General features: G+C 39.7%; 1 protein-coding gene across 1 annotated transcript in view; it reads right to left on the bottom strand.

The window, feature by feature from the left end:
* Window positions 1-27,902, bottom strand: part of DNAH6 (dynein axonemal heavy chain 6) — a 256,202-nt gene that overhangs the window by 223,566 nt on the left and 4,734 nt on the right. Inside the window, exons 2-6 of the mRNA XM_075562653.1 lie at window positions 22,655-22,831; window positions 18,665-18,927; window positions 7,491-7,758; window positions 420-554; window positions 211-331 (exon numbers count right to left, since the gene is read on the bottom strand). Of these exons, the coding sequence (XP_075418768.1) occupies window positions 211-331; window positions 420-554; window positions 7,491-7,758; window positions 18,665-18,927; window positions 22,655-22,831 (964 nt within the window). The remainder of the gene's footprint in view (window positions 1-210; window positions 332-419; window positions 555-7,490; window positions 7,759-18,664; window positions 18,928-22,654; window positions 22,832-27,902) is intronic.

Below are 27,902 nucleotides of genomic sequence, written 5' to 3'. Positions count from 1 at the left end.
GGAAATATTGTGCCCAAGCATGAGTAAGGCAAAGAAAATGCAAGATTTCTCCAACAAACAACATTACATATATAACATATCAAGCAAAATATTGGAAGAATTGGGGGGGGGCACTGGTTCAGTGTTTCAGCATAACGAAACAGAATTTTGACAATTCTGCAAGTTAGAAAGTCATCACTTCTGACATAGTGAGTTTCCTGTCCTCCATACCCATTCGGTGTTCGTGCACACAGTCATCAGGGGTAAATCCAGCAGCCTGGAGAGCGATGCGGCAAGCCTGCCGCACTATGTCCTTCGCCTGCTTTCTGAACTCGTCCAGGCGCTCTGTCACCTAGACATTGAGAGATGCATTTAATGAATGGTGCTCGAGTAGTAGTGAGAGGAAATGGATCGTGAGTGCTATAGACACAACTCCTTACCTCCTCTAGCCGTATGACTTGCGCACCTTTAAATTCTAGTAGGGTGTACGTATGTCCTTTTTCAATGTGACAAAGTCCCATAAAATTTAACAGATAACACAATTCATTTATTTTAAGCAGAGCTGGTCGCAAAAACTGAATGAAAATAGAATTTATCATTATTTAGTAAAGAGAATATCCTGTTTTAAAAGCATAATAAATAGCCCTCCATGTTAACTGTAGCCACAACTGCAAAACTCATACATTCAATAAGAGCACTTCTAAAATTTAGTTTGAAAGGTTATTTTACCGGACATTACAATCAAATTAATTTGATTTAAGTCCTTTATTTTCATTTTGAATATATACAAGTATATATAATTTAATTATATACAGAAAAAATTCAAGGCAAGTAACAGAGGACTGGGCAATATTTTCCATTGTATCAGGCTTGGATCATGAATACAAGGATCCTTTGGCTCCCTTTAAGGATCTCACAATGTTTACGCAGAGGCCCATATGATGATTTAAGAAGGTGTGCTACAGTTTTAACTTAAAAATGTCAGTGGCTAACAAGATACCAAAAATAAAATTTGTTTGTTGCCAAGAACCTGTTTTGCAAGTTGCTATACAAACGATGTTACATACACACAATGGATTACTATGCAACAGTAGAGAATAACTATTATTCTGCAAAGCACCTTACAACCTGGAAAGCTTAAAGGACCCTATTCTGAGTAAAATAAGTCAATCACAAAAGGACAAATATTGCATGAGAAGCTATTATATAAAGTCAAGAAAATGTATGTACACTAAAAGAACTATTATTTGATGGTTACCAGGGGTGAGAGGAGGAGAGAAGGTAAATCACTCAAGTGCAGGGGAAGGCAATGTAAAATACGAGGGAGGTAGTCCTAAAACAATGGAAACAGAGGAAGACACTAGAGGAAGCATTAAAGGCAACAGGGGGAAATACTGGGATAGTCACATTTTTACAATAAAGGTTTTTAATTTTTTTAAAGCTTCGGGAATTGATGGGATGCCCATTGAAATGTGTCAGCAATCTGAGTAAGCACAGGTAGCACTCTCATTTGTGCCAGGACATACGGAAGACAGCTACCTGGCCAATGACTGCAAGACATCCCCATTTGTGCCCATTCCAAAGAAAGGTGACCCTAAAGACTGTTCAAACTAATGCGAGTTACGGAACGCTTCACTGTGCTCATTCAGAGCTTGCACACGGATCAAGAGGCAGTTGTACAAACAGAACAAGGGCAGGCCGCATGGTCTAAACTCAGGAAAGGTGTGTGTCAGGGTTGTATCCCATCACCGTACTTGTTCAATCTCTATGCTTAGCAAACCATCAGAGAAGCTGGGTTATGTGCCGCCTTAGGATGGGAGGAAGGCTTATTAACAACCTGCTGTATGCAGATGACACAGCTCGCTCGCTTGCTCAAAGTGAGGAGGACTTGCAGTACTTGCTGATGAGGACCAAGGATTGCAGCCTTCAGTGTGGAAGGAGGACCAGAAGCCTCCTAAGTGGACCAATGGGTGACATTATGATAAATAGAGAAAAGGTTGAAGTTGTCAATGATTTTATCTTACTTGGATCCACAATCAATGCTCATGGAAACAGCAGTCAAGAGATCAGACATATTTTATTAGATAAATCTACTCTATGAGACCTTTTTAGAGTATTGAAGAGCATGGGTGTTACTTTGAGGACCAGGGTGCACCTGTCCTAAGCCATGGTATTCTCCATCGCTCATATGCATGTGAAAGTTGGACACTGACTAAGGAAGACTATAGAAGAACAGATGCATTTGAATTGTGGGGCTGGAGAAGAATATTGAAAGAATCATTGACTGCTAAAAGGACAAATGAATCTGTATTGGAAACAATAAAGACAGAGTGCTCCTCAGAGGCAAGGATGACAAGACTTTGTCTTACATACTTTGGACATATTGCCCGGAGAGACCAGTCCCTGGAGAAGGACATCATGATTAGTAAAGTGAAGGGGCAGGGGAGGAGAGGAAGACCCTCAGTGGGATGGACTGACACAGTGGGTGTATCAATGGACTCAGGCATAGGAAAATTTTGATGATGGTGCAGGACCATGCATGTTTCCTTCTGTTGTGATGTGAATAGGGTCCCTACAGGTTGACGCAAACTCGGTGGTACCTAACAACAATAGCAATAATAATGTGATCAGTGAGTGGATATGTGGTAGACAAGCAGGCTGAATGTGTATGGAAGGATGAGTGGTAGTATATCTATCTATCTATATATATATTTGACAGAGGATATACGAATATGAGTATTTGCCTTTTGCTAAAAATACGTCCATGAATGTGGGGAAGCAAGCCTACAAGGAGTCAAATTACAAAAACTTAGGCATAACTAAACACCTTGAGAGAATGAGTCACTGAGCCAGGGTAGTACCGTTGTTCCAAGGGACATTAGCTTAGACTAAATGTAAAATTACCTACAAAGAAGAACTAATTCGACTATCATCTGATTTCTCAGCTGAAATCATGCAGGCAAAAAGGCAATGCAATGATATCTACAAAACTTGAAAGAAAGAAAGAAAAAGGAAGCCAAGAGTTATATATCCAGCAAAATTGTCCCTGAAACGAGATGACAAATTTGTGACAATTCCAGATAAACAGAAATGGAAGGAATTTGTAAAAACAAACAAGCAAAAAGACCCTAATTTTACAAGTAATGTTGAAGGGAGTTTTTCAGACAAATAACTGATAACAACCTTAGATCAACATGCATCACCACGTCCAGAAGTCAACCTAGCAGTAGAAGTATCCAACATAAAACATGCCTATAAGACTAAAATTAGGAACCAGACAAAAATTGGGGCAAAGACATTGTAAGAAGCGATCATAGTAAAGTTACAGATCTTCCAAATGGACAGAAAGTCAAGTGGATTTAACTTGGGGAAGCGGAAGGCAATATACATTAAGGGAAGTTGACCATAGATTATGGAGCCAGGATAAGACACTAGGAGTGTGCTGGAATAAAAGGCAACAGATAAATACTGTTATATACATAATCCAAGAATGGCCATCTATGAGCAGATGCACGAATTAGATACATGGGCTGAATAGGTGTGATGGTAAGGTGAGAGTACACCCACAAATGTGTAGATTTTATAGGACATTTGATATTTGTACATGGATATTTACTTTTGTACCAAACATGTGAGTGTGGCAGAGCCTAAAAGAGATGGAGTTACGAAAACTAATTAGACATAACCACCTTGCAGGGATGAGTTGCTGTGCTGGGAGCGAGGCCCAATTCTCCAGGGACACCACATCAATTGGCTTAACAGCCCCCAAAGACAATAGTCTACGTTCTACTTTAGTGAGTCCTGACTGGGATCTTAAAAGCTGCTGAGAAGCCTTCTAAGGTGTGGCTTCTCACCTCATTTTGTCTAAAGGAAATCAAAGTGATGAAAATCAAAAGCAAACGGTGAGTTCGGTGCACGAGTGAACCACGTGAGCATCAATGCTCACCCTGAGACCAGAACAATTAAATGGTGCCCAGCCGCCACCGCTACTGCAAAGGGGTCATTTTAGAAGATCCTGGATGGAGGGGGAGAAAAACGTACACTAAAACCGTACATTCAAGGCAACATCCAGCTTGCTGGTCAGATACTGCAGGAGCCCTGGAGAGGATGGCCCTTGGCACACTTCAGGTCAGGAACTGATCTCATCCCCATGGCTCCATTTTTCAGCCAAAGTATGGGCAGGTCTGTAAAGAGAAGAGTAACCTAGCAAGGTACACACACCTGAAACTCCTCTGACCGTGGACCAGCGATGTGCATCGCCTGACATGTTGTCATGCAGAATGTTTGGAGAGTGGATTGTTGCAGATGCAGCTAGGTTATATGACCTTTGTTATGATCCATTTTACTTTTTAATATTGTCTACTTTTTTAATATTGTCTGTTTTTAATATTGTCTGCTTTCTTTTATTTTTTTTTGCAATGTTTTTATTTTTTTAAAACATTTTATTAGGGGCTCATACAACTCTTACTGCAATCCATTCATATACATACATCAATTGTATAAAGCACATCTGTACATTCTTTGCCCTAATCATTTTGTCTGCTTTCTTTTAAATTGAGCTTTTTCTTGGTTTTATTTTGTTATTGTTGTTAATTTGGGGGTTTGAAAAAATGTTTTTCTGTATATGGCATGCAGGATAGGTAAATCATAGAGACAGTAAATGGATTAATGGTTCCGTGGGAGTATGGCAGGGGATCAGGGGGCCAACGGGGAGCTAATGATGATGAGTACAAGAATGAGGAAAAAGTTCCAAAACTGATTGTGGTGATGACGGTAGCATCTCCGAAATGTCGAACTGCAAACTTGTGAATGGTAATCCAGTAAAACTGTAGGGAAAAAGCATAATAAGCCATTCTACATAAAAGCGGCAGCTGGTACCCAAGGACAGAGTTCAGAACGTTAGCAAAGAGGATGTGGGGAAGTCATGCTATCTGGGGATTGCAGTGAAGAAGCTGAATGTGCATGAATGTTGAAGTTAAAATTTGATCATCTTCCCTATCAATCCATCCTATCCCAATTATATTCCAGAAAAAAAGCCCCCACTACATTTTATTAACTTAAACATTTTATTACAAACACTCCTGTTATTATAAGAGTTGGGATGGGCTCCCAACTTAACAGTGCTGGATTTGTTCCCTATTGTTATTAGTAGTCAACTAACTTTAGCAATGAATCAGAAGTCCCAAGTGTGTTTCTTTGGAAGATTGAAAGGGCCAGAGCTAGGGCTTCTGCCAGTCCGTTAGGAACTCTGTCATGTGTGCGTTTTTTGCTGTGCAGTCCCTTCTTAACATTTGCTTCAGTTAAGTTATTGAATTCAGTTCTCTCTGTTCCAAATGATTCTTTCAGATGCTGTCAGAGAAAATGGCATTGCTAGGCTTCTGTAGCTACAGCATTTTGTGAGGCGTCATGACCAGTGGGGAGGATAAAGAAATGTAAAACATGGCCTTTCCCTCTCAATTTTTAAAATGTAGTAGATATGATCAAAAAAGAGGGGAAAAAAGACTTCAGGGTAAATTTAGATGTCTGTCTCAAGAGAATAGTATCAGATTTATGCCTTTGACCATGACAGAGTAATAGGTCTTGGGCTTGTCCGCTTCTGTAACAATCATAAGAGAGATTTTCAAAGGCCAGGAAACAGGTGACACAGAATTGCAATCTCTGAGAGAAGGGAAACAAGGGAGGTCATGTCCACAATGCTTCGGCTTTCTGACTGGAAGCACCTTTTGGACTAGGTGAAAATCGGCGAGAACCCAAGCACAGACAGCAGTCCGAGGAGATAAGAGCTAGAGTTCAGGTTCAGGAGACATAGAATTTTCAGGATATGGTTTTAGAGAGACTATGCTTTGCAGGAGAGAGTGAGGCCCAGGAGAGACCATATCAGGGGAAGGACATCAAGCTTGATAGAGTAGGGGCAGCACAAGTGAGGAAGACCCTTGAGAAGCAGGTTCAGTTCCGTGGCTGCGGCAATGGGTTTGAACATGGGGACAGTTGTGGGGCTGGTGCAGGAGCGGGTGGTGTTCCATTCTGATGCACAGTGGGTCGCTATGGACAGGAGCCGACTCCACAGCAATCTCACAATAACCACGTGCTGTGCGGTGAAGAAACTCCAGAAGTCTCTGTATGGTCATTAGTTGAATGTTAAGCTGTGCAGGTACTGAGGGGCCTGGGGCGAGGGGGACTTCATAAAGACGGGCAAGAAGAAAACAGCCAGGGCACTATGAGCTGAAAATTACCAATGTATGTCCACACAGGCTAAGAAGCCTCTGTGGGTACAGGCAGCCAAAGCGGAGAGACACCACTGAGAACCACAAGTGGTCGGAAGGGCACTAGCTAGCTTCAAAAGACACGAACTTCTTAGCCTGACAGGGATGAGCCAGTCAAGGCCAATGCACCACTGCTACAATGATGGAATGACAGAAAACTGCTCTCAGCATAGAAGAAGACAAGCTTGGAGGGCTGGTAGATGTAATTTAAAAGACAGATCCAAGAACTACTTCACATAGCTAGTAACAGCTTTATGGAATTCGCAATGCCTGCGTTGTGGTAAAAGGTGCACACTGCTTTAATAAACTTCTAAGGAGGTCAAATAACTTCATGACATTTGAGGTCTATGGGTTGATTCTGATGGGCTTCATTTGAAAAGTTGGAAAGTGTTCGCAGCACTGGGTGTGACTGCTGGTTGAAACGGTGCCTCACCCCTATGGACCTTGCGCTGCTATCTGACCTATGCTAGACATCTTCACCCCATGCTCCTTTATTGGACAGCAAGCATCATGGAAATTCTTTCAGATTAATATGCTCAAAATGAAATAAATAACATTAAAACAGAAACTCGAGGCTTTGACCTCCAAGAAGGCGATGGGGCCGCGTCATCACCAATCCTCTGCGCATGACAATACTGGTGACTCATATTCAGGGGCTAAATTAAACTCCTACTTCAAACTGGAATTTGATGCATAATCTAAAATATGGCCACTGAGTTTTTAACAGATCGTTTTCATGACACCTCATCCTCTAAAATAAATATTTTAGAAATCTTCCCCACGGTCTGATTCCATGACCTAAAAACTCATATGACATAGTGGTGGGTACTGGCTACTGACCCATGAACACAAGACCCCTAATGATTTGGGACCATAACGTCCAGAGTGTCAAAGGTGAGAGAAGGTAACGAAGGAGTTGCCAGCCAACCGCGTTCGAAAGAGTATCTAACTTTCCCAGTCAAAACAAAGGGAACTGTGGATACAAGATGTTGCGGCTGCTACTAACCAACGGTAACCAACAGTGCCCTGTGCACCTCTCATTTCAAACCTTTGCATTTGGCAACCTTAGGTGAAGTGTAGCAGCATCATTAGACCACCTGAGGCCCAAGTACAAAAACAGGATGGAGCTGTGACTTCCTCCATAAGAGATGAGCTATTTCATGGCAGTCCATGCCAACACCTGTACTATCGTAATAATTTCCTGGTTCTGTGGGTAATTGTTTTAAAATATAAGTAAGAAATACTTACAGGACTAACAATGAACAAATTTTTCTGTAGAGAATTTCGAGACTCGGTAATTTTCTTGGAGCGGACATTTTTCTTCCATACATTAAAAGCCTTCCATTTCCGGAAAAGTGAAAATATTGGAATCTTCTTGAGTTCTCTGTGATACAGATACTCCTGTTCCCATCGATTGAGTTCAATATACTCAATGTCTTCGTTATAAATGTGGGTGACTGCACTTTTGCTAATAGTATAGTAGTCATTTTTATTGAGGTTCTCATAACTTACAACTCTGTGAATACATGAAAATTGGTACAAATATGCCATATGAAATTAAACAATTGCATTACGTTTTTGTTTTAAAGAGATAAAACATTCCTAGGGAAAAAAGCATTCTTTTTTTTTCTGTTACAAGGAATTATATTCAGATTGAATAAACTACTCAAGAGGTGAATAGAGTTGTTTTTAAACAATAGTTGGACTTATGGCTATCGTTCTTAAAGTTTTCATAATAATAATAATATGCTTGATATATAGTTATATAATTTTCACAGTAAAATAAATTGACTATAAAGTTTTAAACATCATTGCCCTATATGAAAACCAAATAAACAAGCTCTAATCTCTTTCATCTAATCTAGTCAGATTTACTGCAACTGTACAGGATACGGTAGAACTGTCCCCAGGCGTTTGTGAGATAGTAAATTTTTATAGGAATATAAAGCCTCAGCTTTCTCTCTCTCCACAGTTGGTGGTTATGAACTGCTAATATTGAGGTTAGCAACCTAACATGTAAGTCACTACACCACCAGGGCTCCCTGCCCTATAGGAAAGCTACTCAAAATAAAATTTTAATTACTCACAACTCTAGAAACTATTTGGTATTAATAATGCAAAAGGATTTATGTTATACAGTATTGACAGAATTATGAGATGAAGAGACAATCAAGAAAATTGTCCTACATAAGATTTTGAATCATGACATAGCAACTGTCAGCTAGTGAATTCTTCCACCATGTAAGTTACAGGAAATCGTTCACGTAAAGAAGAAAAGCAGTATGGGAGGGAGGAGGATTAGCAGAAGAAACTGTAATAAGATTAAAACGACTGATTCTCTAAAACTTAAATTGGTCCTTATCTGTAGGCACAAAGCTATTTTCTGTGATTTTAGCTATAACATTGAAATAGTGAATGGGATTTAGATATTTTCTGTGACTTTAGTCAAAACATTTAAATACTGTATGGACTTTAAAAGCTTGATAAAATATATTTAGAATTTAAAAATAAACCATGTAACAGGGTTTTGAATTGGTTCATTCTGGTTTGACACCCCTGCTGAGAACTTTTATTTCCACCTCAGAAATATTGAATCAAAATCTGTATTTCAACAAGATTCCTGACTTGAATCTCTGATTTATAAAGATTCTATGGGACTTTGAAATAATAAAATATAGGTTTAAAGGCAAAAACAAAACCATCAATCATTTCTACACTAAAATATATAAGAAATACATGTCTGAGAGGAAGACTTGAGAGAAACACTGTCAATTCAATCCAGTGAAAATCAACTGCTTCTCATTCTACAGTCTTGTCTAGTCCTTTAGTCTGCACTCTCGGGAAGCCTGCACCCTAGGGATGACCTTAGGTCATCTTTGGAATGGCTGTATGTAAAAGTAGAAGAAGAAGAAAGAAAAGAAAAAGAAAACGAGCTAAGTGATCTGTTTTGAAGAAATTTGGGCAAAATTTGCATATACTTTGTGCCTGTTAACCAAAAGACTAATAAAAATCCTTGGAAAAAACATTAAAATATTAAATTTATACTTTTGTTTTTGCAAAACTAGGTAATAAAAATGTTTTTTAACTAGCACATGTTGTTGCTAGCTGTTGTGTTGACTCCCATTCATGACAAGCGAATATAAAGCAGAAAGAAGTAGTGTCCAGCCCTGGGCCATCTCCATGATCATTAATGTGCCCAAATCGTCTTCACTCTAGTATTAGTATTACTTTCACAATGATTTTGAATCTTAATCTTTATTTTAAAAACTTGTATGAGCACACTTGCCCTAAACATCTTGTGTATGTCAAGTTGGAAACATTATCTCTTGCTATTTTATTACTACCCAACAATAAGACAGTCAGTAGGTCTAATGGGATGAGATTCAAAATTTTTACTTTCTGTCATTGCTAAGACAGGGGGCCTATTATTGTAGGTGAACAATCTCTGGGAGCATCCAAGTCTTTCTTGCTCCAAACACAGCTATCTGCCACGTTGATGAAATGCTGATACATTTCTGATTTCCGTACACTATTTCCATTCTAAGTTCCAGCTCACAATGAACAAAAAAAAGCTTCACTTCTATGTTGCTGTATTTCACTGAGTCTGTTCTAACTTATAGTGACCCTTATGTACAAGAACAAAACACTGGTTAGCTGTCAACTCTTATACCTCTTACTGGGTAAGATCATCTCCCGCATATAATTATCAACTTATTAGACTGACATTCCAACTTACGTAGATTTCTTTTTGAAGCATATTCCTGACATATTTGTTTATGCCTCACAAAAACCACTAAATTGGTTCTTAAATAAAACCATTGTCTTTCTTCAATGGATTAATATAAACATACAATCTGCTGAGTTGCGTACTCAATGCCTTTGCCATACTTAAAAATTATGCGAAGACACTGGAACTGTTTTATCACATTACTTTTAAAAGTGAAGTTAGTGTACTATGTCCCTTTCTGATCGGTCACTTGACCATACTGTACTGTGGTGGGTGGTGTGTCACTGTGATGATGGAAACTATGCCATTGGCTTTGAAATACCGGCAGAGTCACCCATGATGAACAGGCTTCAGAGGGATTTTCAGACTCAGAAGAGACCACCAAAAGGCTTTTGCCCCTGAGGGACTAGCCCAGAAAATCTTATAAATCATATCCCCCAATAATCCGATATAACGCCGGAAGGCGAGTCTTTCAGATTGGAACCAACTAGAGACGAGATGACTCTCAAAGTACAGCTCTCAAGACCTCCATTGGCTGAGTGATGGACCATAAGTCAAAATGAAAAGAAACTGTTAAAGACATCCATTAGCAATTAGCTCATGGAATGTGCAAAACAAGAATTTGGGAAAATTGGAAGTCATGGAAAGGAAATGGAATGTATTAAAATCAATACTCTAGGCATTAGTGAGCAGAAATGAGCTGGTATTGACCATTTTGAATCAGACAATCATGGTTTACTGTGCTAGAATGACAAAATCAACATGAACCATGTTGCATTCATTATCAAACACAAAGCAAAAAATAAAACACTCCAAGAGCTAACCTGAAGTAAAGTGCTGTCTGTGAGAGGATAATAGCTGTATGCTTACAAGGAAATGCACTTATACAACTACTATTCAAATTCCCACACCAACCAAAACAGCCGCTGATGAAGAAATTGAAGAACTCTACCAACTTCTTCACTCTGAATTGATCGCCACACAATCAGTCTCTGCAATAATAACGAACTGGAACGCAAAAGGCAGCAACAAACGAGGAAGGAATGGTAGTGGGAAAATAAAAATTTGGTGATAGAAATGGTGCTGGATATTTCTAACCGCCCCTCCGTGAACCACACCATGGACTAAGCACTGTGATGACCTTAGCCACTGGCCTTACAGGGAACATGGCACCCCCCAAGGGCCACACCCGAAGGACTCAATTTGGAAGTCCTACCACAAAAGTCCCTGTAACCTTCAATTTAGGACTGAAATACTCTGAAGAGGAAGCGAAAACTGGCCACCCCAAGACTGTGGAAATGGTGATCATTGGACCTTGGGTGGAACCCCTGGCTTAGTGAATGTCCAATGAAAGGGGATCCAGAGCCACCATATAGTTAGCATTCCAATGCTCCCCTTGCATTAACACGACAGGTTTTCATCGAAGAGGCAAGGAGCTGCACTTGTAAGAAATGAAGCAGTAAAGTTTCCCCCAGCACCAACCCCCATGCTCAGTGTAAGCAGAGCTCAATCAATGCAGAAGTCAATCTACACAAAGCAACAAGTCATGCATTGCAGCTCATAGTTTAACAGTATCTTAAATTCTATGTCATTGGATAAATTATTGATGTTATTGATGCAATTTTCCAATACCCCAAGGGGATGGTTGACAATATTTTTCTGTTTTTTTTTCTTTTCTGCTTTTGTTTGGTTGGTTTTTGTTCTTTTTGGTTTTTGTTTTTGTCATATTATGGCTGCTAAAATAAACAAGATTCACTAATAACTCATGGAAAAGCAGATGGATTCTGGGGTCCCACTTCATTCTAGCCCAATCCAAGAATAGTAAGTTCTTATAATATGGCCTTATTCAATACTCAATCACTGGAGAATAAAGAACGCAGATGACACCCTGCTAGCAATTGGAATAGTGTCTAGGGTCTTAAAGGCTTGTATTTAAACAAGTAGCCATCTAAGTGAGGTGTCAACTAAGTCCACACGGAAGAAGCACACTAGCCTGTGTGATCCAAGGGGATGAAAACACAATCCAAACATGACGGAGGGAAAAGCATCAGAGCTTAAATTGTGGACACTATGGAGGACAGTGAGAGTCCAAAATCCATCTACAGAGTATCTAGTCAGGTTCACCCTCTGGCAGATCCCCTCTAGTCACAAGCAAGAGACTCAAACAGCTTTAATATTAGACAGAGATAGCTGTGAACTTGGTTAAGGTGGATTGGACCATGGTATCATATGACACTTAGTCAGTGGACCTCCCTCTTGATCCAACCTGAATTTGCTCTAGGCTTAAATATTTCTATTATTCCATGACAGAAATTTATTCTCTCACTTTTAAAATATTGTTGGTGGTCTTTCTTTCTTACTCTTCATTTAAAAAATCTTTATATTATTATTTTCTTCTATTATTATTTATATTATCATTTTTTCTGTTTTATTGTTGTTGTTATTTTATTGTTTCTGTTGGATTTCCCAGTTTGTGAAGCACAGAATGAGTAGATGCATAGACACAGTAACTGAAGTAATGGTTTATTGGGGATGTGGTGGGGGAAGGGTGGGGGGATTTGGGGAGCAATTAATGAGTGGGAAGGAAGCATTAGAACTGATTGTGACTACATAGATGCAACTCTTTTCCAAAGTGATATAACTATGGAAGTGCATGACATGTGAATATTATAACAAGAAAACTAATTTAAAAAAGAACAAAAAACCAAATGTGACCAATTGGTATCATGGGTGAAGGAGGAAGAGTTTTTGTTTAGGGGGCACTGAGTTCATGTTAATGGTGGTGGAGTGATTTGGAAAAGGATATCAATAAATGGTTTTAAAACACAAAGAGTATAATCGATGGCACTGAAATATACATGTAGAAGTTGTGGAATCGGAGAATGTTCTGTTGTGTGTATTTTTTTGCCACAATTAAAAAATAATTAAATGAATAACCAATGGTACAAAGAAGAAGAAAAGGTTTTAGAATTGAACATGGTGACAATTGTATCACTCTTTCTTTCTCCCCATGGATATATGGAGGCATTTATTTCCTAGTTTCTTTAGAACTATGTCTGCAGGTGCATCTTCTCACATGTGAGACTGTAATTACCTCAATGGGTGGTCACACCTATTAGTGCTTGTATTCGTTCCTATTCGTGGCCTTGCTTGAGAGAATGAATGGCTGAGATCTACAAAAACGTTTTTAAGCCAGGCCAAGGAATACCGCAAGATTTTTTTCTTATTTTTTTTTAGAAAGAAAGCCCTTATATTTTGCACATACAGCTATATTCTCTGACTTTTGACCAAGTTTGAAGGTAGGGAAATAGCTAAGAAACAAAGCTGAAAATCACTTAAATAAAAATAAGGAGAACATTTTCTAGATTTGTAATCCATCTTGCTAGTGCATTATTGGACAGTTCTCAAAATTCAATGTATACTATATGTCTTCTCTCTATATTTTTAAAATAATTTTATTAGGGGCTCACTCTTCTTGATATGACCAAATTATTAAATTGTGTGAATGACCAAATTATTGAATTGTGTGACATGTGACGTGCCAATAAAGTGTTAAGAAACAGAGCTGGAGACCACATAATAGAATTTTGTAGGCCTAATGACTTTTTCATTGCAGATACCCCTTTTTAACAACATAAACACCAACTATGCACATGGACTTCACCAGATGAGCTACACACAAAGAAAATTGACTCTCTCTCTCTCCCCTCACTGTAATGTCTGAAACTGCTTCTATCCTTTATAAAAAATTCACTTGGATAAAAATTTTTTAAAAGAAATAAAATTGACTATATTTTCTGGAAGAGATGATGGAGAAATTCATTATCAGCAGCTAAAACTAAGCCACGGTTTTACTGTAGAATAGATAATCAATATCTCATCTGTAAGTTTGGGTTAAAGCTGAAGACAAAGCAACCCATAAGAACCAAAATATGACCTTGATTATATCCCACCTGAATTATGAGAACATTTCAAGAACATGTTTGGTACCTTGAACACGATGGCAGAAGCCCTGATGAGCTCTAGGAGGACATCAGGGACATCATATACGAAGAAAGCAAAAGGTCATTAAAAGACAGGAAAGAAAGAAAAGATCAAAGTGGATACCAGAAGAGATTATGAAACTTGCTAAACCTAGCTAAAGTCAGTGAAAAAAAAGATGAAGACAAAGAGCTGAATAGAGAATTTCAAAGGGCAGCTCAAGAGGACAAAAGAAAATACCATAATTCCCCCTCTAGATTCCTCAGCCCTCAAACCTAAACAGTGGTCTGAGTGGCTTAAAGGAAAAAGGAAAATGGACTGAACTGAAATGGACTTGGAGTCTTGTGACAAACAAGTTCACTTCAAACAATAACACACAGAAAAAAAGAAAATACTATAATGAAATGTGCGAAGACCTAGTTAGAAAACCAAAAAGGAAGACATGCTCAGCGTATGTTAAAATGAAAGAACGCAAGCAAAAATTCAAGCCTTGAGTTACAATATTGAAGCAAAGTAGCGAATGATTCAGGAAGCAGCAAAAGAGGATGGAAATAATACACAGAGCCACTGGGCCAGAGAGAACCAGTTGACAGTCCACCGTTCCAGGAGTTAATATATGAGCAAGAACCAATAGTGCTGAAGGAAGACATTCATTTAAGCTGCACTGAAAGCATTACCCAAAAATAGCCTCCCAGAATTGATGAAATATTAATTGAACTGTTTCAACAGGATGATGAACAGTGGAAGCAGTTACTCATCTATGCCAAGAAAGTTGGCAGACAGCTACTTGGCCAACTGACTGAAAGAGATACATATTTGTACCCATTCCAACACAAAGGTGACCCAATGCAATGTTCAAATTATAGAACAATATCATTGTTATGGCATGAAAGTAAATTGTTTCTGAAGATAATCCAACAATGGTTGCAGCAGCGTATCCACAGGGAGCCATCAAAGGCTCAGACCAAATTCAGAAGAGGATGAGAAACGAGGGATGTCATTGCTGGTATCAAACGGATTGGAGCTGAAAGAAGAGAATACTGGAAAGATGTGTTTCATTGACTCTGCCCACGTATTTGACTGTGTGGATCATAACTATGGATAACCTTGAGAAGAATTGGAATTCCAGACAAGTTTATTGTGCTCATGTGAAATCTGTACATGGACCAAGAGGCAGTTGTAGGAAGAGAACAGGGAATACTGCATGCTTTACAATCAGAAAAAGTGTGCATCAGGGTTGTACCATTTCACCATTCTTATTCAATCTTATTCAAGCAAATAATCGGAGAAACTGGATTATATGAAGAAGAATGGGGTATCAGGATTGCAGGAAGGTTTATTAACAACCTTACTTGTGAAGGCGAGGAGGAATTGGAGCACTTGCTGTTGAAAATCAAGGATTGTGGCCTTCAGTGTGGATTACAACTCAATATAAACAATAGTGAAATCCTCACACTGGACCAATAGATAACCTAACGATAAATGGAGAAAAGGTTGAAGTTGCCAGGGATTTTGTCTTACTTGGATCTGCCATTAATGTTCATGGAAGCAGCAGTCAAGAGATCAAAGGACACATTGCATTAAGTAAATCTGATGCACAAGACCTCTTTAGAGGATTGAAAATCAAGGCTGTTACTTTGAGAATTAAGGTGTATCTGACCCCAGCCATGGGATTTTCCATGGTCTCATAGACATGTGAATGTTGGACATTCAATGAGGAAGACCAAAGAAGAATCAATGTGCTAAATTAATTGTGGTGCTGGAGGACTACTCAAAGTGCCTTCAACTGCTAAATGGACAAACACCTATCTTGGGAGAAGTACAGTCAAAGTGCTCCTTGAAAACAAGGATGGTGAGACTTTATTTTACAACAGTTTTATTAGCACTTTATCCACAAGTCATACGATTCAATAATTCAATCACATGAAGAAGAATTATACAATTGCCATCATATATTCTATTCTAGACCATTTTCTTCTTCCTTGTACTCATTGTTATTCATACAATTATTACTTTTTTCTAATTGTGGCAAAAATATACACAACAGAACATTCTCCAAATCCACAACTTCTACTTGCATAATTCAGTGCCATTGATTATACTCCTCACATTGTACAACATTATTGACTTCCATTTCCAAATTATTCTGCCACCATTGATATAAACTCAATGCCCCTTACCCAACAACTTATTCCCCTTCACTCATGGTAAACACTGGTCAAGTTTGATTTCTTTCTTTCTTTCTTTCTTCTTCTTTTTTTTTCTCATGATTTTCTTGATATTGTATTCACATAGCATACACTTCCATGTTTAAATCACTTTTAAAATTTGTTGTTTATACATAATCACAATCAGTTCTTGTGTTCCCTGCCCCCTCCCACATTCATTGTTGGCTCCCTAAATCCCCTCACCTTCCCTATATCCCACTCCCACATCCTGATAAACTATATCATTTATTGTGTCAATTATTATCTCTATGCATCTACTCCTTCTGTGCTTCCCAAACTGGGAAACCCAACAGAAACAATTAAAAACAAAAACAAAGTAAAGTGCTAAGGATATAATAATATAATGATATAAATACAAATAATGAATAAGAAAGACAACCATCAATATTTTAAAAGCCAGGGAGAAATTTTTGTCATGGAATAAGCTGGAATAAGAAATATTTGAGCCTAGAACAAATTCAGGTTGGGACGAGCGTACCAAGTACCAAGTTCAATCCAGCATAATCCGGTCTACAATGAATGCTGACGTCCCTGATGGGCAGACCTGTGTGCAAACAGAAGGGAAGTGTCTATTGCACAGTCTCTTATTGCCCGAGAGGGGGCTCTGTCTCTCAGATCTCCCAGGGTACCTAGTGGAAAGAGGGAGGGCTGGGATGGAGTCAGTCCAATGGGATACTTCATGGAACATCCTCAGTGCACACAGAGGACTGGAGCCAGGGCTGCAGTCGCCAGTGGACTGAAGATGGGCTATCCTTGGAGCAGGGGAGAAATAGGACCCTGGGGTCTAGCCCCAGCTGCAAGCCCTGAGGGGTGGCAGGGATTGGCTGGGCTGTTGTCCACAGGATACCTGTATTGGGACCATCTGGCATTCCAGTCTGTAGGACCCCAAATCAGCTGATTTTCTACTTCCTCAATTCCCCTTCCTGGGGGAACAGCTGTTGTTGCCAACTAATCAGCAACAGAAGAAAGTCAGTATTATTTTTAAGCCCCATGATAAATCCTACTAACTATATTATCACAGGAGCCCCAGTGGCACAGTGGTTAAGCACTAAGCTGCTAATCCAAAGGTCAGTGGTTTGAATCAGCCACTGGAGGAAGATGTGATCATCTGCTTCCAATGCTTCCCTAAGTTCACAGCCTTGCAAACCCTAGGGAGACAGTCCCACAGCTTCCTATAGGATGAGTATGTGTCAGAATCAACTCAACAACAATAGGCTCAGTTTTGTACTATACCATCAGCTATTAGTCTTGCTGATTTACAGATTTATAGCCTCGGAACCCCACAGAGGAAGTTCTACTCTGTCCTATAAGGTGGCTATGAGTCGAATTGAACCCAATGGTAGGGGGTTTGGCTGTTTGTTTGCCTGTTTTTTTAGGGGAATTGTGGACTTTAAAGTAATTCAGACTTGCTATGCTTTTAATCATCCCAACAATGAATGTGTACATTATGCAACAGATAAACACTATGCATCATTCACCATAATACCCTTAATTAATGAGGTCTTTAATTGTTTCTTATTTTTACTTGTTATAGATTAAGCTGTCTTCCCCCAAATATATGCTATAACCTAAGCCCTATAAGTGTGGACGTGACCCCATTTAGGAATAAAACAATTACCAGTGTAGAATGTATCATAAACGTACTCAGTTCCCAGGTAGTCTAGGTCAGATTTGGCACAGAGAGCAAGCGTAAATGAAGGGGAAGACACTTGCCACGTGAAGAATCAAGGAACACCACCTCAACAGAAGGTAAGAGATCCCCAGGGACAACAGAGAGAAAGGCTTCCTCTAGGCCCGGATTTGGGCTGGTAGCCTCCAAAACTGTGAGAAAGTAAATGCTGTTCTCTTAAACCCAATTCTCATGTGCCTGTGATAGATGCACTAAGAAACTAAGAACAACTCTATAAAGCAGGGGTGGGGGCCGCATCATCATCAGCACCAGCTGACATCACATGCTTCACCACAGAGACGCAGGTCAGTGTTCACATTAGGAGTGCATTCATTGAAGGTTTCATCGGTGTGACCCGCAGATAATATTATAAATGTCCAAATGACTCTTGGCAGGAAACATTGGTTCCCTACTTGTGAGGATGGCTCAGGACTGGGCAGTGTTTCCTACTCTTGTGCCCAGGAGGGGAACTGATGCAGCGGCACCCAACAACTCCACTAAAGGAAAGGCCCATAAAACAAGTCAAGCATGATCGTTTACATATTGCCATTTTTCTTCTCAGTATGTTTGTAAAACAGGTTAAAAACGGATGGAGTAATGATGTATGTAAGAAGCACAGTGCTTTATGCTCATAAATAGATAAGAAATGTTAACTGGGAAGATTAAATAAAATTGTGACTGGAGACATTTATCATTTGATGGCAACTAACATATTTGATCATACTTGTCATCGATCCCCAATCAATTATGCATAATATTTATCATCTTAACTACAGTGTTCAATGTCAACTATATTACTTCATAAGAGAGAACTCACTTCAGATTATATGTATCATATTCAATGGAAGCCCTGGCCACTGCAGGAATCATATAAAGAAATCCAATGTTGTCATTCTCAGATACGATTCTAATGATTTGCAAAGGATCACAGATGTTGGCTTTAATGACCTCTTCCCGGTCATTGAAAGTTGATTTGGGGTAAATTGAATATCTAGCTTTGAGGAGACCTCTTTTTCCAAGATCGCCACGTGGAAGCTTAGGTGGAGAAGGAGCGAATATTTCAACAGAGGAGTGCTGTGTCTAAGGAACAAGCAAACGATTTTTTAAAATTAGTTTTTCAAAAAGCAAAGCTATAAAAATTAGTAAACAATTACCTTCAAGGACTAATTATCTATTTCACGAGCCATTTGGGGTGCCCAGGCAAGTATTTCAGAAGTGACATTTTTTCTTTAAACTATTGTTGCAATGATATTCCTGCTCAGTGCTGCCTCTCCAGGTACCCATTTCCTCCCCCAAACAGCCCGAGCATCTCCAACCATCACCTGCTCTTCTCCTTCAACCCTGACGTGAATGGGATCCCACCATGCTTTCTGTTCAGCGGCTCTGCATTCACTCGGACTGTGGCTTCTACCCTCAACCTCCTGACCTGTCTGACAACCATACTGTGTTCCAGTGAGTGAGATCTTGGACAGCTACTATTATAACTCCTAATATGCTTTACCTTTTCGTGCGAGAGGCGATTATATCAAGCATTGGGAATCTCTATGTTTGTGGCAATTTGACCCTAACTTCAGTGGGCATTGCCTAACTTCTCCGACCTCACAGAGGTGATTGGATTGCAGATAAAAGAATACCTAAAGTGGGCAAGCAGAACCCTCACGGGCAACGGTTAAGTGATAAGCTGCAAACTCAAAGGTCAGTGGTCCAAACCCACAAGCCACTCAGTGAGAGAAAGAGCTCACAGTCTGCTTCACAAAGATCTGCGGCATCCGATAGCCTGGAGGGCAGCTCGACTCGGTGCTGCACAGATGCTATGAGTTGGAATTGACTGACAGCAGTAGGATTTTTGGTTTGCTTGCTTGTTTTTTAGAGTGAGCTTGCTTTGTTGAAAAGCTAATGTAAATGTACAAATGATTTCTTTCTTTCCTGGTGGCATCCTGCTAACAACATGAACACCAGTTTTTGCTTCTGTAGGGACAAGTTCTCCACAACATTTGTACTCACCGGGATCATCATTCTCAGCCTCTGCTACCCCACATAGAGCCAGTGGGATAGAAGCGGGAGAAGAGAATCACGGAAAGCTCAAGAGTTGGTTTGATGTGAAAAAATGAAAGGAGGTTCTTTATAAACAATGCATTTGCACTTGTTGGCTTGGGATGACAGCAACAGCGGTGTTTTCTCATGTGAGAGAGTGGGCTATATGTAGATATTGGGGGCCAGAAAAATAAAACCAAAAACACAGTTCTTATCTCCGTGGTTCAACGAGGACCATAGTCGATTTTAATTCTTTAATGAGAATGGAGCATGCACAATTTTAACATCTCAAATGGAAAACCTCACTGCCATCGAGTCAATTCCCACTCCTAGCAGCTCTGTAGGACAGAGTGGAAGCTGCTGCTGTGGGTTTGAAAAGACTCATCTTTCTCCCAAGGAGCGCCTGGAGGTTTCAACTGTTGACCTTGCAGTTGTCAGTCCATGTGTGTCCCACAATGGCAGTTTTATTGCAGCTTAAGGGAAATATAGCTTCAACCATAGAGCTCTTTGTTGAGTGAAACTCATTGAGCCGTTTATTGTAATTCTGTGATTTGGCAGAGGGAGATTCACTGTGGCTTCAACAGTGGGCTTGAGCCCTTGAGGACGGTGCCAGATCATCATCTGCGCTTCCGTCTGCTGCACAAAGGCGCTCTGTGAGTGAGTAGCGGTAACACTCCAGTGGGGAGATGTGATTCAATGTATGTATAAAATGTATGTATAAAATGTATGTATAAAATGTATGAAGGGAAAGATATACGAATTCTCTGGGTGGGAGTTCTCAAGGAGGCATTTATTTATAAAGAGTACAACTCCTATAAACGCCTTTCTGATAGATGTCCAGTTTAATTCAATAAGTCAACCCCTTCCTTAATTACAAGAAGTCTCTATCATTCCTTCCTTCTCTATCTTTCAAGACATTGCTGCGTTCCCATGCTAAACTCATTCAATCAGATTGATATCCAAAACACAACCTTCTTCTCAGAATAAATGACCTTTTCATAAGCATTATCCCCTTTCTCCCACATTTCTCTTCATCTCCTAGCTCTTGCCTTGGTTCTGCACTAATAGCTACAAATGGGAAGCATAACCCGAAAGCAGACATCCTTCCTTGAATTCCCTTCCATCTGGGGTGTCACTAAATTGTCTCACCTCTTTAAAGTCAAGCTCTTCCGGTCCACTTCATAATAAATGAATTAATTCAGGGTGATCAGATCTTTCCTGGTCCCATTTAAGATAGTTCTCATTCTCTCTTCTCTTCACTTCTCAAAACACCTATTATGTGAGGTTATATAATTTGTTATATGATTTCTTTCTTCAGGATGAGCTTATCCGTGAGCCATGGTGAGTGCCTTCAACGGGCTCCTCTTACAGGCCCAATCCTCTCACTTGCTGTGGTAGTCAGGGATTATGTCAACAGGACACTCCTGGCTGGAGGTGGGTCAAACTTGTGAATCAAGTTGCAGCCCGATGACACCTCCTTGATGGCATAAGTCTTTTGTATAAGAGCAAGATGAGCAGAGACAATCTCTCTCTCTGCTGCTCTGCCAGAGCCCTGCCGTGTTTCACCCACCTTGGATCCACAGGACTCTGTACCCACCAGCCTGTGATCTTCCTGCATCCTGCATCATTGCATGTGGCTGCATGAGTTTGAAGGGGGCCTTGTGGACTAGCATCAGACTTATGGACTTGAGTTGGACTGGGCTGGGATGCCCTCTTGATATATAAACACTTCTTGATATAAAGATTTTTTATATGTAAATTGGTGCTATGGGATTTGTTTCTTTAGGCAACCAGGTCTAACACACCTTCTCGATTTTATTAACTTTCTGCTTATTCTTCAAGCTTAGTGCAAGTTCCTAGGACAGCTTTCCCTTAACTCTCCACCCTTCTGGCCACAGGGTATAAGTGTCTACTCTTGTAGTCCTTATCATTTGGTACCTTAAATGAGAACTTTTACCTCGAAGTAACCACTTCCATAACCTACCAAAGATGTAAGAAATGGTGGCATTATCTTAGGCTAAGCTAACTTCAAACTAAGACAATAGCATGAGGAGCAATAAAAAGCTAGTGTTTCATATATACTAATAAAGCAAATAATTCACCAAAATCAACAATGACAAATCACAGTGCACTGTGTGTAAGTGCTCACTCATCCATTTGCTCACATCCAGAGTATGAGATCAGTAAGAACAGAGCTTGCCTCCAACTCTGTATGTCTAGTACTCTGGCCCAATATCACCTAGTACTGACATGTTTAATGGTTATCTTAATCTGGAGTGTGCCCATGATATGTCCATATTAATCAATTATCTGTACGTAGCCGTATCGATAGGTACCCAAGGTCTAGTGAGCTACTCTTGATTATTCATTTATTTCTTTGAAGACAACTTCCTCATTCTGTAATTTTCACTAGCGACAAAAGTTTTCTTTCCAGATGGTTGAGTCCCTCATGCCTTTCATCAAGACCTTCAATGACTGCTGTTTTTTTCTGTAATAATGATGGCATTTTCACGTGAGCTATAACATCCAACGTTCAATTTAGTCTTTTTTAACATGTAAAAAGTGGCATAAAAGATGCACAGATGTTGAAACTTTCCCTCACGATTTTCCTCTACAATAAAAGCTTTCCTCACATAGGAAGAACTAAGAAATATTGTATTTCCCAAGCCCCTTATACAAGCTGACAAAAAAAATTTGCTGCCATTTTTAGAAATTAAAACCCAACAATGCTATACAGAATTTAAATATTCGATGAAGCATTTTAATACTGCACCTGCTTTCTTACTAACTCTTGATTCTCAAGCAAAGGAGTAGGTGACTCCGACTGAGCAGAAGTTCTTTGACCGGGTCCTGCCGGGCGCTTTAGGATCCCAGAAGCAATTAACTGACGCCGGTTCTGTTCATGGATGTAATCTGGCTGCTTGTGATCTTGGTAGACTTTAAGCACTGGCTATGGAGAATAAAGAGACATGGTAATCATTTTTACCTAAGACAAATTCGTGAATGAGTCTTAGTCTTGAATACCTGTGGACTCTATTCCCTATTGGAAATATAATCTTCTCCTTGGACTAATATAGTATCAGAGGCACAATCCTAGCACCAGCTACCACCATTGTCTGTCCTTGGCCTAGTTTCCTACTAATACTTTTGTCATTTTATAACTTACATTACCGGTGAATACTGCTGGGAGTAAGGTCATGAAAACAAACAAACAAACTCAGAGGCATAAGAGCAGCTATCGATTACTTGTCAGTTACAAACACCTATGATTCACCACCACTGCTACTGTGGAAAGGAACATGCAACCTTTCCAACCTGCCCCAAAGTCACTTCACACAGCCATAAGCGAGTGAGGATATAAGAAATGGCGATAGCATTATATTAAATTAACCTAATTTCCCACTACTAGCCTGGCACATTTGTCAATTTTATGAATAGTAGCAAAATATTGTTAGATGTAGTCAAAGAAGATGAGTCCCTCATGTTGAAATGCACTTGAAATACTATGGGGGAAGAGATGCCTTCTCAAAGTGGTTTAGATCTTACTGACTGAGGTGGAGCAAAACTTTTGGGACCTTCAGTTGCTGATGGGGCATCACTCAAAAGAAGAAGAAACAGCTGAAAACGTCCATTCATAATTGGAAAATGGAACGTACAAAGTATGAATCTAGAAAAAATTAAGAGGTCATCAAAACTGAAACAGAGTGCATAAAGATTGGCAGCCCAGGCATTAGTGGACTGAAATGGAGTGTAATGGGATATTTCGAATGTGAAGAGAAGACAGTTTACTATGCCCAGAGTAAGAAATCCGATCATTCATATGAAAAAGGATATTTGGGTCCATGATGAAGTGCCATGCTATCTGTAAAAGGACAATGACTAAACACCTGCAAATAAGTCCAGTCAATACAACTCTTACTCTAATGCATTCATCAGCCACTAAAACTAACAGTGAAGAAATTGAAACATTCTACCAATGTCATTAGTCTAACATTGATCAAACATGCAATCAAGATGCATTAATAATTACTGGTGATTGGGATGCAAACGTTGGAAACAAAGAGGAAGGAAGAGTAGTTGGAAAGTATAGACTTGGTGACTGAAACGAAGCTGGAGATCACATGATAGAATTTTTGACACCAATGACTTTGTCACTGCAAATACCTGCTTTAACGACATAGGTGAAGACCTCACCAGATAGACACAGAAGTGAGATGGACAGTGTCTGTGGGAAGAGACGATGGAGAAGTTCAGTATCATCAGTCAAAATAAGACCAGGGTCTGCGTATAGAACAGACCATCTTATATAAAAGTTCAGGCTGAAGCTGAAGAAAAAGAAAACAAATCCACAAGAGCCCAAATATAACCCTGAATTTATTCCATCTGAAGGTAGAAAGCATCCTAAGAATTCATTTGACACAGTGAACATTAATGACTAAAGACCAGATGAGTTGTGGGATGACACAAGAACATCATACCTGAAGGAAGCAAAGGGCCATTAAAAAAACAAGGACCAAAGTGGATGTCAGAAGAGACTCTGAGGGCGGAGGGAGGGTGGGTGGAACGGGGGAACCGATTACAAGGATCTACATATAACCTCCTCCCATGGGGGGTGGACAACAGAAAAGTGGGTGAAAGGAGATGTCAGACAGTATAAGATATGACCAAATAATAATAATTTATAAATTATCCTGAGTTCATAAGGGAGGGGGAGTGGGGAGGGAGGGGTAAAGAGAAGACCAGAAATATGTTTACTTGTATTTCATTGACTATGCCAAGGTATTCAACTGGGTGGACCGTAATAAAGTATGGCTGACCTTGAGAAGAAAGTCAATTCTGTAACCCTTCATTATGCTCATTTGCAACTTGTACATGGACCAAAAAGCAGTTGTGTATACAGAACAAGAGGACACTGCATGGTTTAAAATCCGGAAAGGTGTGCATCTGGGTTGTATCTTCCCACCACACTGTAGTCCTATTTGTAATGTGAGCACATCATCAGAGAAGCTGGCCTATATGAAGAAGAGTGTGGCATCAGGATTGGAGGGAGGCTTATTAACAACCTGCAGTATGCAGATGACACCACCTTGTTTGTTGAAAGTGAGGAAAACTTGAAGCATTTGCTGATGAAGATCAAGGATTGTAGCCTTTAGTATGGATTACAACTCAATGTAAGGAAGACCAAAATCCTCACAACAGATCAATAGGTAGAATCATGATAAATGGCAAAAAGATTGAACAAAATCTAAGGATTTTGTCTTACTTGGATCCACAATAAATGCGCACAGAAGCATAGATCAAAAGATGTATTGCATTAGGGACTTCTGCTGTACAAAACCTCTTTAGAATATTTAAAATTGAGGACCTTACCTAAGCCATAGTATTCTCCATTGCATCATGTGCATGTAAAAGTTTGACATTGAATTAGGAAGACCATAGAAAACTAGACGCATTTGAGTTGTGGTGCTGGAGAAAAATACTGAAATACCATGGACTGCAGAAAGGGCAAGCTAACCTGTATTAGAAGAAGGAAGGTCAGAGTGCTCCTTAGAGACTTTGTCTCACATACTCTGGACATGTTATCAGGAGAGACCAGTCCCTGGAGAAGGACATCATGTTTGGTAAAGTGAAGGGGCAGTGATAAGTGGAAGGCTCTTGATGAGATGGACTGACATGGTGGCTGCATCAATGGGCTCAGGCAAAGGAACAATTGTGAGGATGGCACAGTGTTTAATTCTGTTGTGTACAGCGTCTCTATGGATTGGACCCAATTTGATGGCACCTAACAACAACAACACTTGTGGAGGTGTAGAGTCTTACTTTCAATGAGGTCACAGCCTGATGGTGCCTCGTGGGAGGTATAACCTTTTTCTAAGAGAGACACTGGGGACCCTTCTCCTCATTCTCTCTTGCCCTTCATCTTCATCCATGTTGGGATTCTAGATGTCTGCTTCCAGGGGTGGCCTCATGTGAGCTGCCCAACCCTGAGAGATTTCTGCACCCTACCATATCTCCATCGCAGGATGGAAACCTTAGATCCACGTGACTCTGCACGCACCAGCCTGTGGTCTCCTTGCTTCTTGCTTCACCTCTCACATTATCACCCTGTGGTTACATGAGTCTGAAGAAGCCCCCAGCTAGAATCAGACTTAGGGACTTGAGTTGGGCTGGGCTGAGATGTTCATATCTTGATATAAAATTCTTGATATAAAGTTGCTTCTTATACATATATGAGTGTCACTGGTCTTGTTTTTCTAGACAACCCAGCTCAACACATCAACACAATTTAAAAAAAGAGGACTGATAGCCTTTCCACATCTTGTAAACTTTAATGAATTCCTGGGTCTGAATCAACAATAGCTACTCATATGAAGAGAGCGAGAGAGAGAGAGAGAGAGAGAGAGAGAGAGAGAGAGAGAGAGAGAAAGAGAGAGAGAGAGAGAGAGGCAGTTACTAGGCATAAATTGATAAAGTAACACTACCCTTTTAAAGAAGTAGTCATGCTTCACGAAGCCAATCCCAAATCTAATCAAGCCCCTAGACCTAGCTACCTACATATAGAAAATAGAGGGCACCAGAGAAATAAGTTAAACACAAAATCAGATATGATTGACAAAAGCAGGCTGTGGAAAACTCTATAGAGCAAGCAAAATTTGTGAATTACAAGTGTTTTTCAGGAAAAAAAGATTGATAGAGAAATTAAAGATTAAAAGACATAAAAAATACATCAACCAGTCAGTGTATGGGTCTTAACATTGATCCAAATTTTAACAAATAATCTATAAGAATCGTTATTTGAAAATTGGGGCAATGGTATTTTGCTTCTCACTGCCACGGAGCCAACGTTGATTCATAGTGATCATAGTGATCATAGTGATCCTCTAGGGTAGACCTGCCCCTGTGAGCTCCCAGACTGTGACTGTTTATGGGAATAGACAACCCTGTCTTTCTCCCAAAGAGCGGCTGGTGGTTTCGAACTACTGATCGCATGGTTAGCAGCCAAACTGGTAATCACTACACCATGAGGGCTCCTTGTTGGTATTTTGATAGCTTAGTTTTATTCATTTTAATAGCTTTTCTGAAGTATAAAGGACCCAAGCTAAACTACATATTTAAAATGTACAGCTTAATAAGTTTTAATATAAAGAGCTGTAAAATAATCAGAATTATGAACATAATTTTTCCCAAACCATTTAATTAGGCACTAATTTAGACATCATACTATTCCATAGTTTAATCACATCAAGCAGTATTGTACAGTTGCTCCACAGTTTCAAAATATTTTCTTCTTTCTTGAACTTCTTGATAGCAGCTCCTCTTGACCCCTTCCTAACTCCCCCACCGTACCCACCAGGAAACCTACTTGCTGTCTCTCGAGGTGCATCAATCCTGAGTTTCATATATTGTAAAACATAAAAATATGTAGCACAGACTCAAGAAGGCTAAGGTTCATCAATCCTGGGTTTCATATGTTGTAAAACATAAAAATATGTAGCACAGACTCAAGAAGGCTACCCATGGTGACAAAATACATTACAGATAAACCCAATATGAAGAAAAACACAGAAAACATTGAAAATCAGATCAAGCCCCAAATGTGTCAGAGGAGAGATCAAGTGACAAGTCACTTAACTGTTCAAGTCAGGTTTATCATTTCAATCAACTACAGTCGCCACTCCAGTCCTCACTGTATTCTGGGTGAACACAAATTTCATTCCCAGGCCTCCTCAAGTCCTGTCCTAAGACCTCTTCCTCCCTAGGGAATGCCACACTGCGTTCTGTCACTCTGTTTTCATGTGTGTGTCTGAGAGTCTGATATAAGCGGGATCAGACAGCATGTATTTTTCTTTCCTTTTTATTAATAAATCATTTTACTGGGGATTTTATAGTTCTTATAACAAACCATACCGAAGTTGGATCAGACACATTTGTATATAGGCTGCCATCATCGTTTTCAAAACATTTTCTTTCTGCTTGAGCCCTTGGTATCAGCTCCTCTTTTTGCCCCCTCCTCCAACCTC

The sequence above is a fragment of the Tenrec ecaudatus genome, chromosome 11, assembly GCF_050624435.1.
Source record: "Tenrec ecaudatus isolate mTenEca1 chromosome 11, mTenEca1.hap1, whole genome shotgun sequence".
Lineage (NCBI taxonomy): Eukaryota > Metazoa > Chordata > Mammalia > Afrosoricida > Tenrecidae > Tenrec > Tenrec ecaudatus.
The sequence above is the reverse complement of the archived record's forward strand: the minus strand, read 5'-3'. Positions and strand labels throughout refer to the sequence as shown.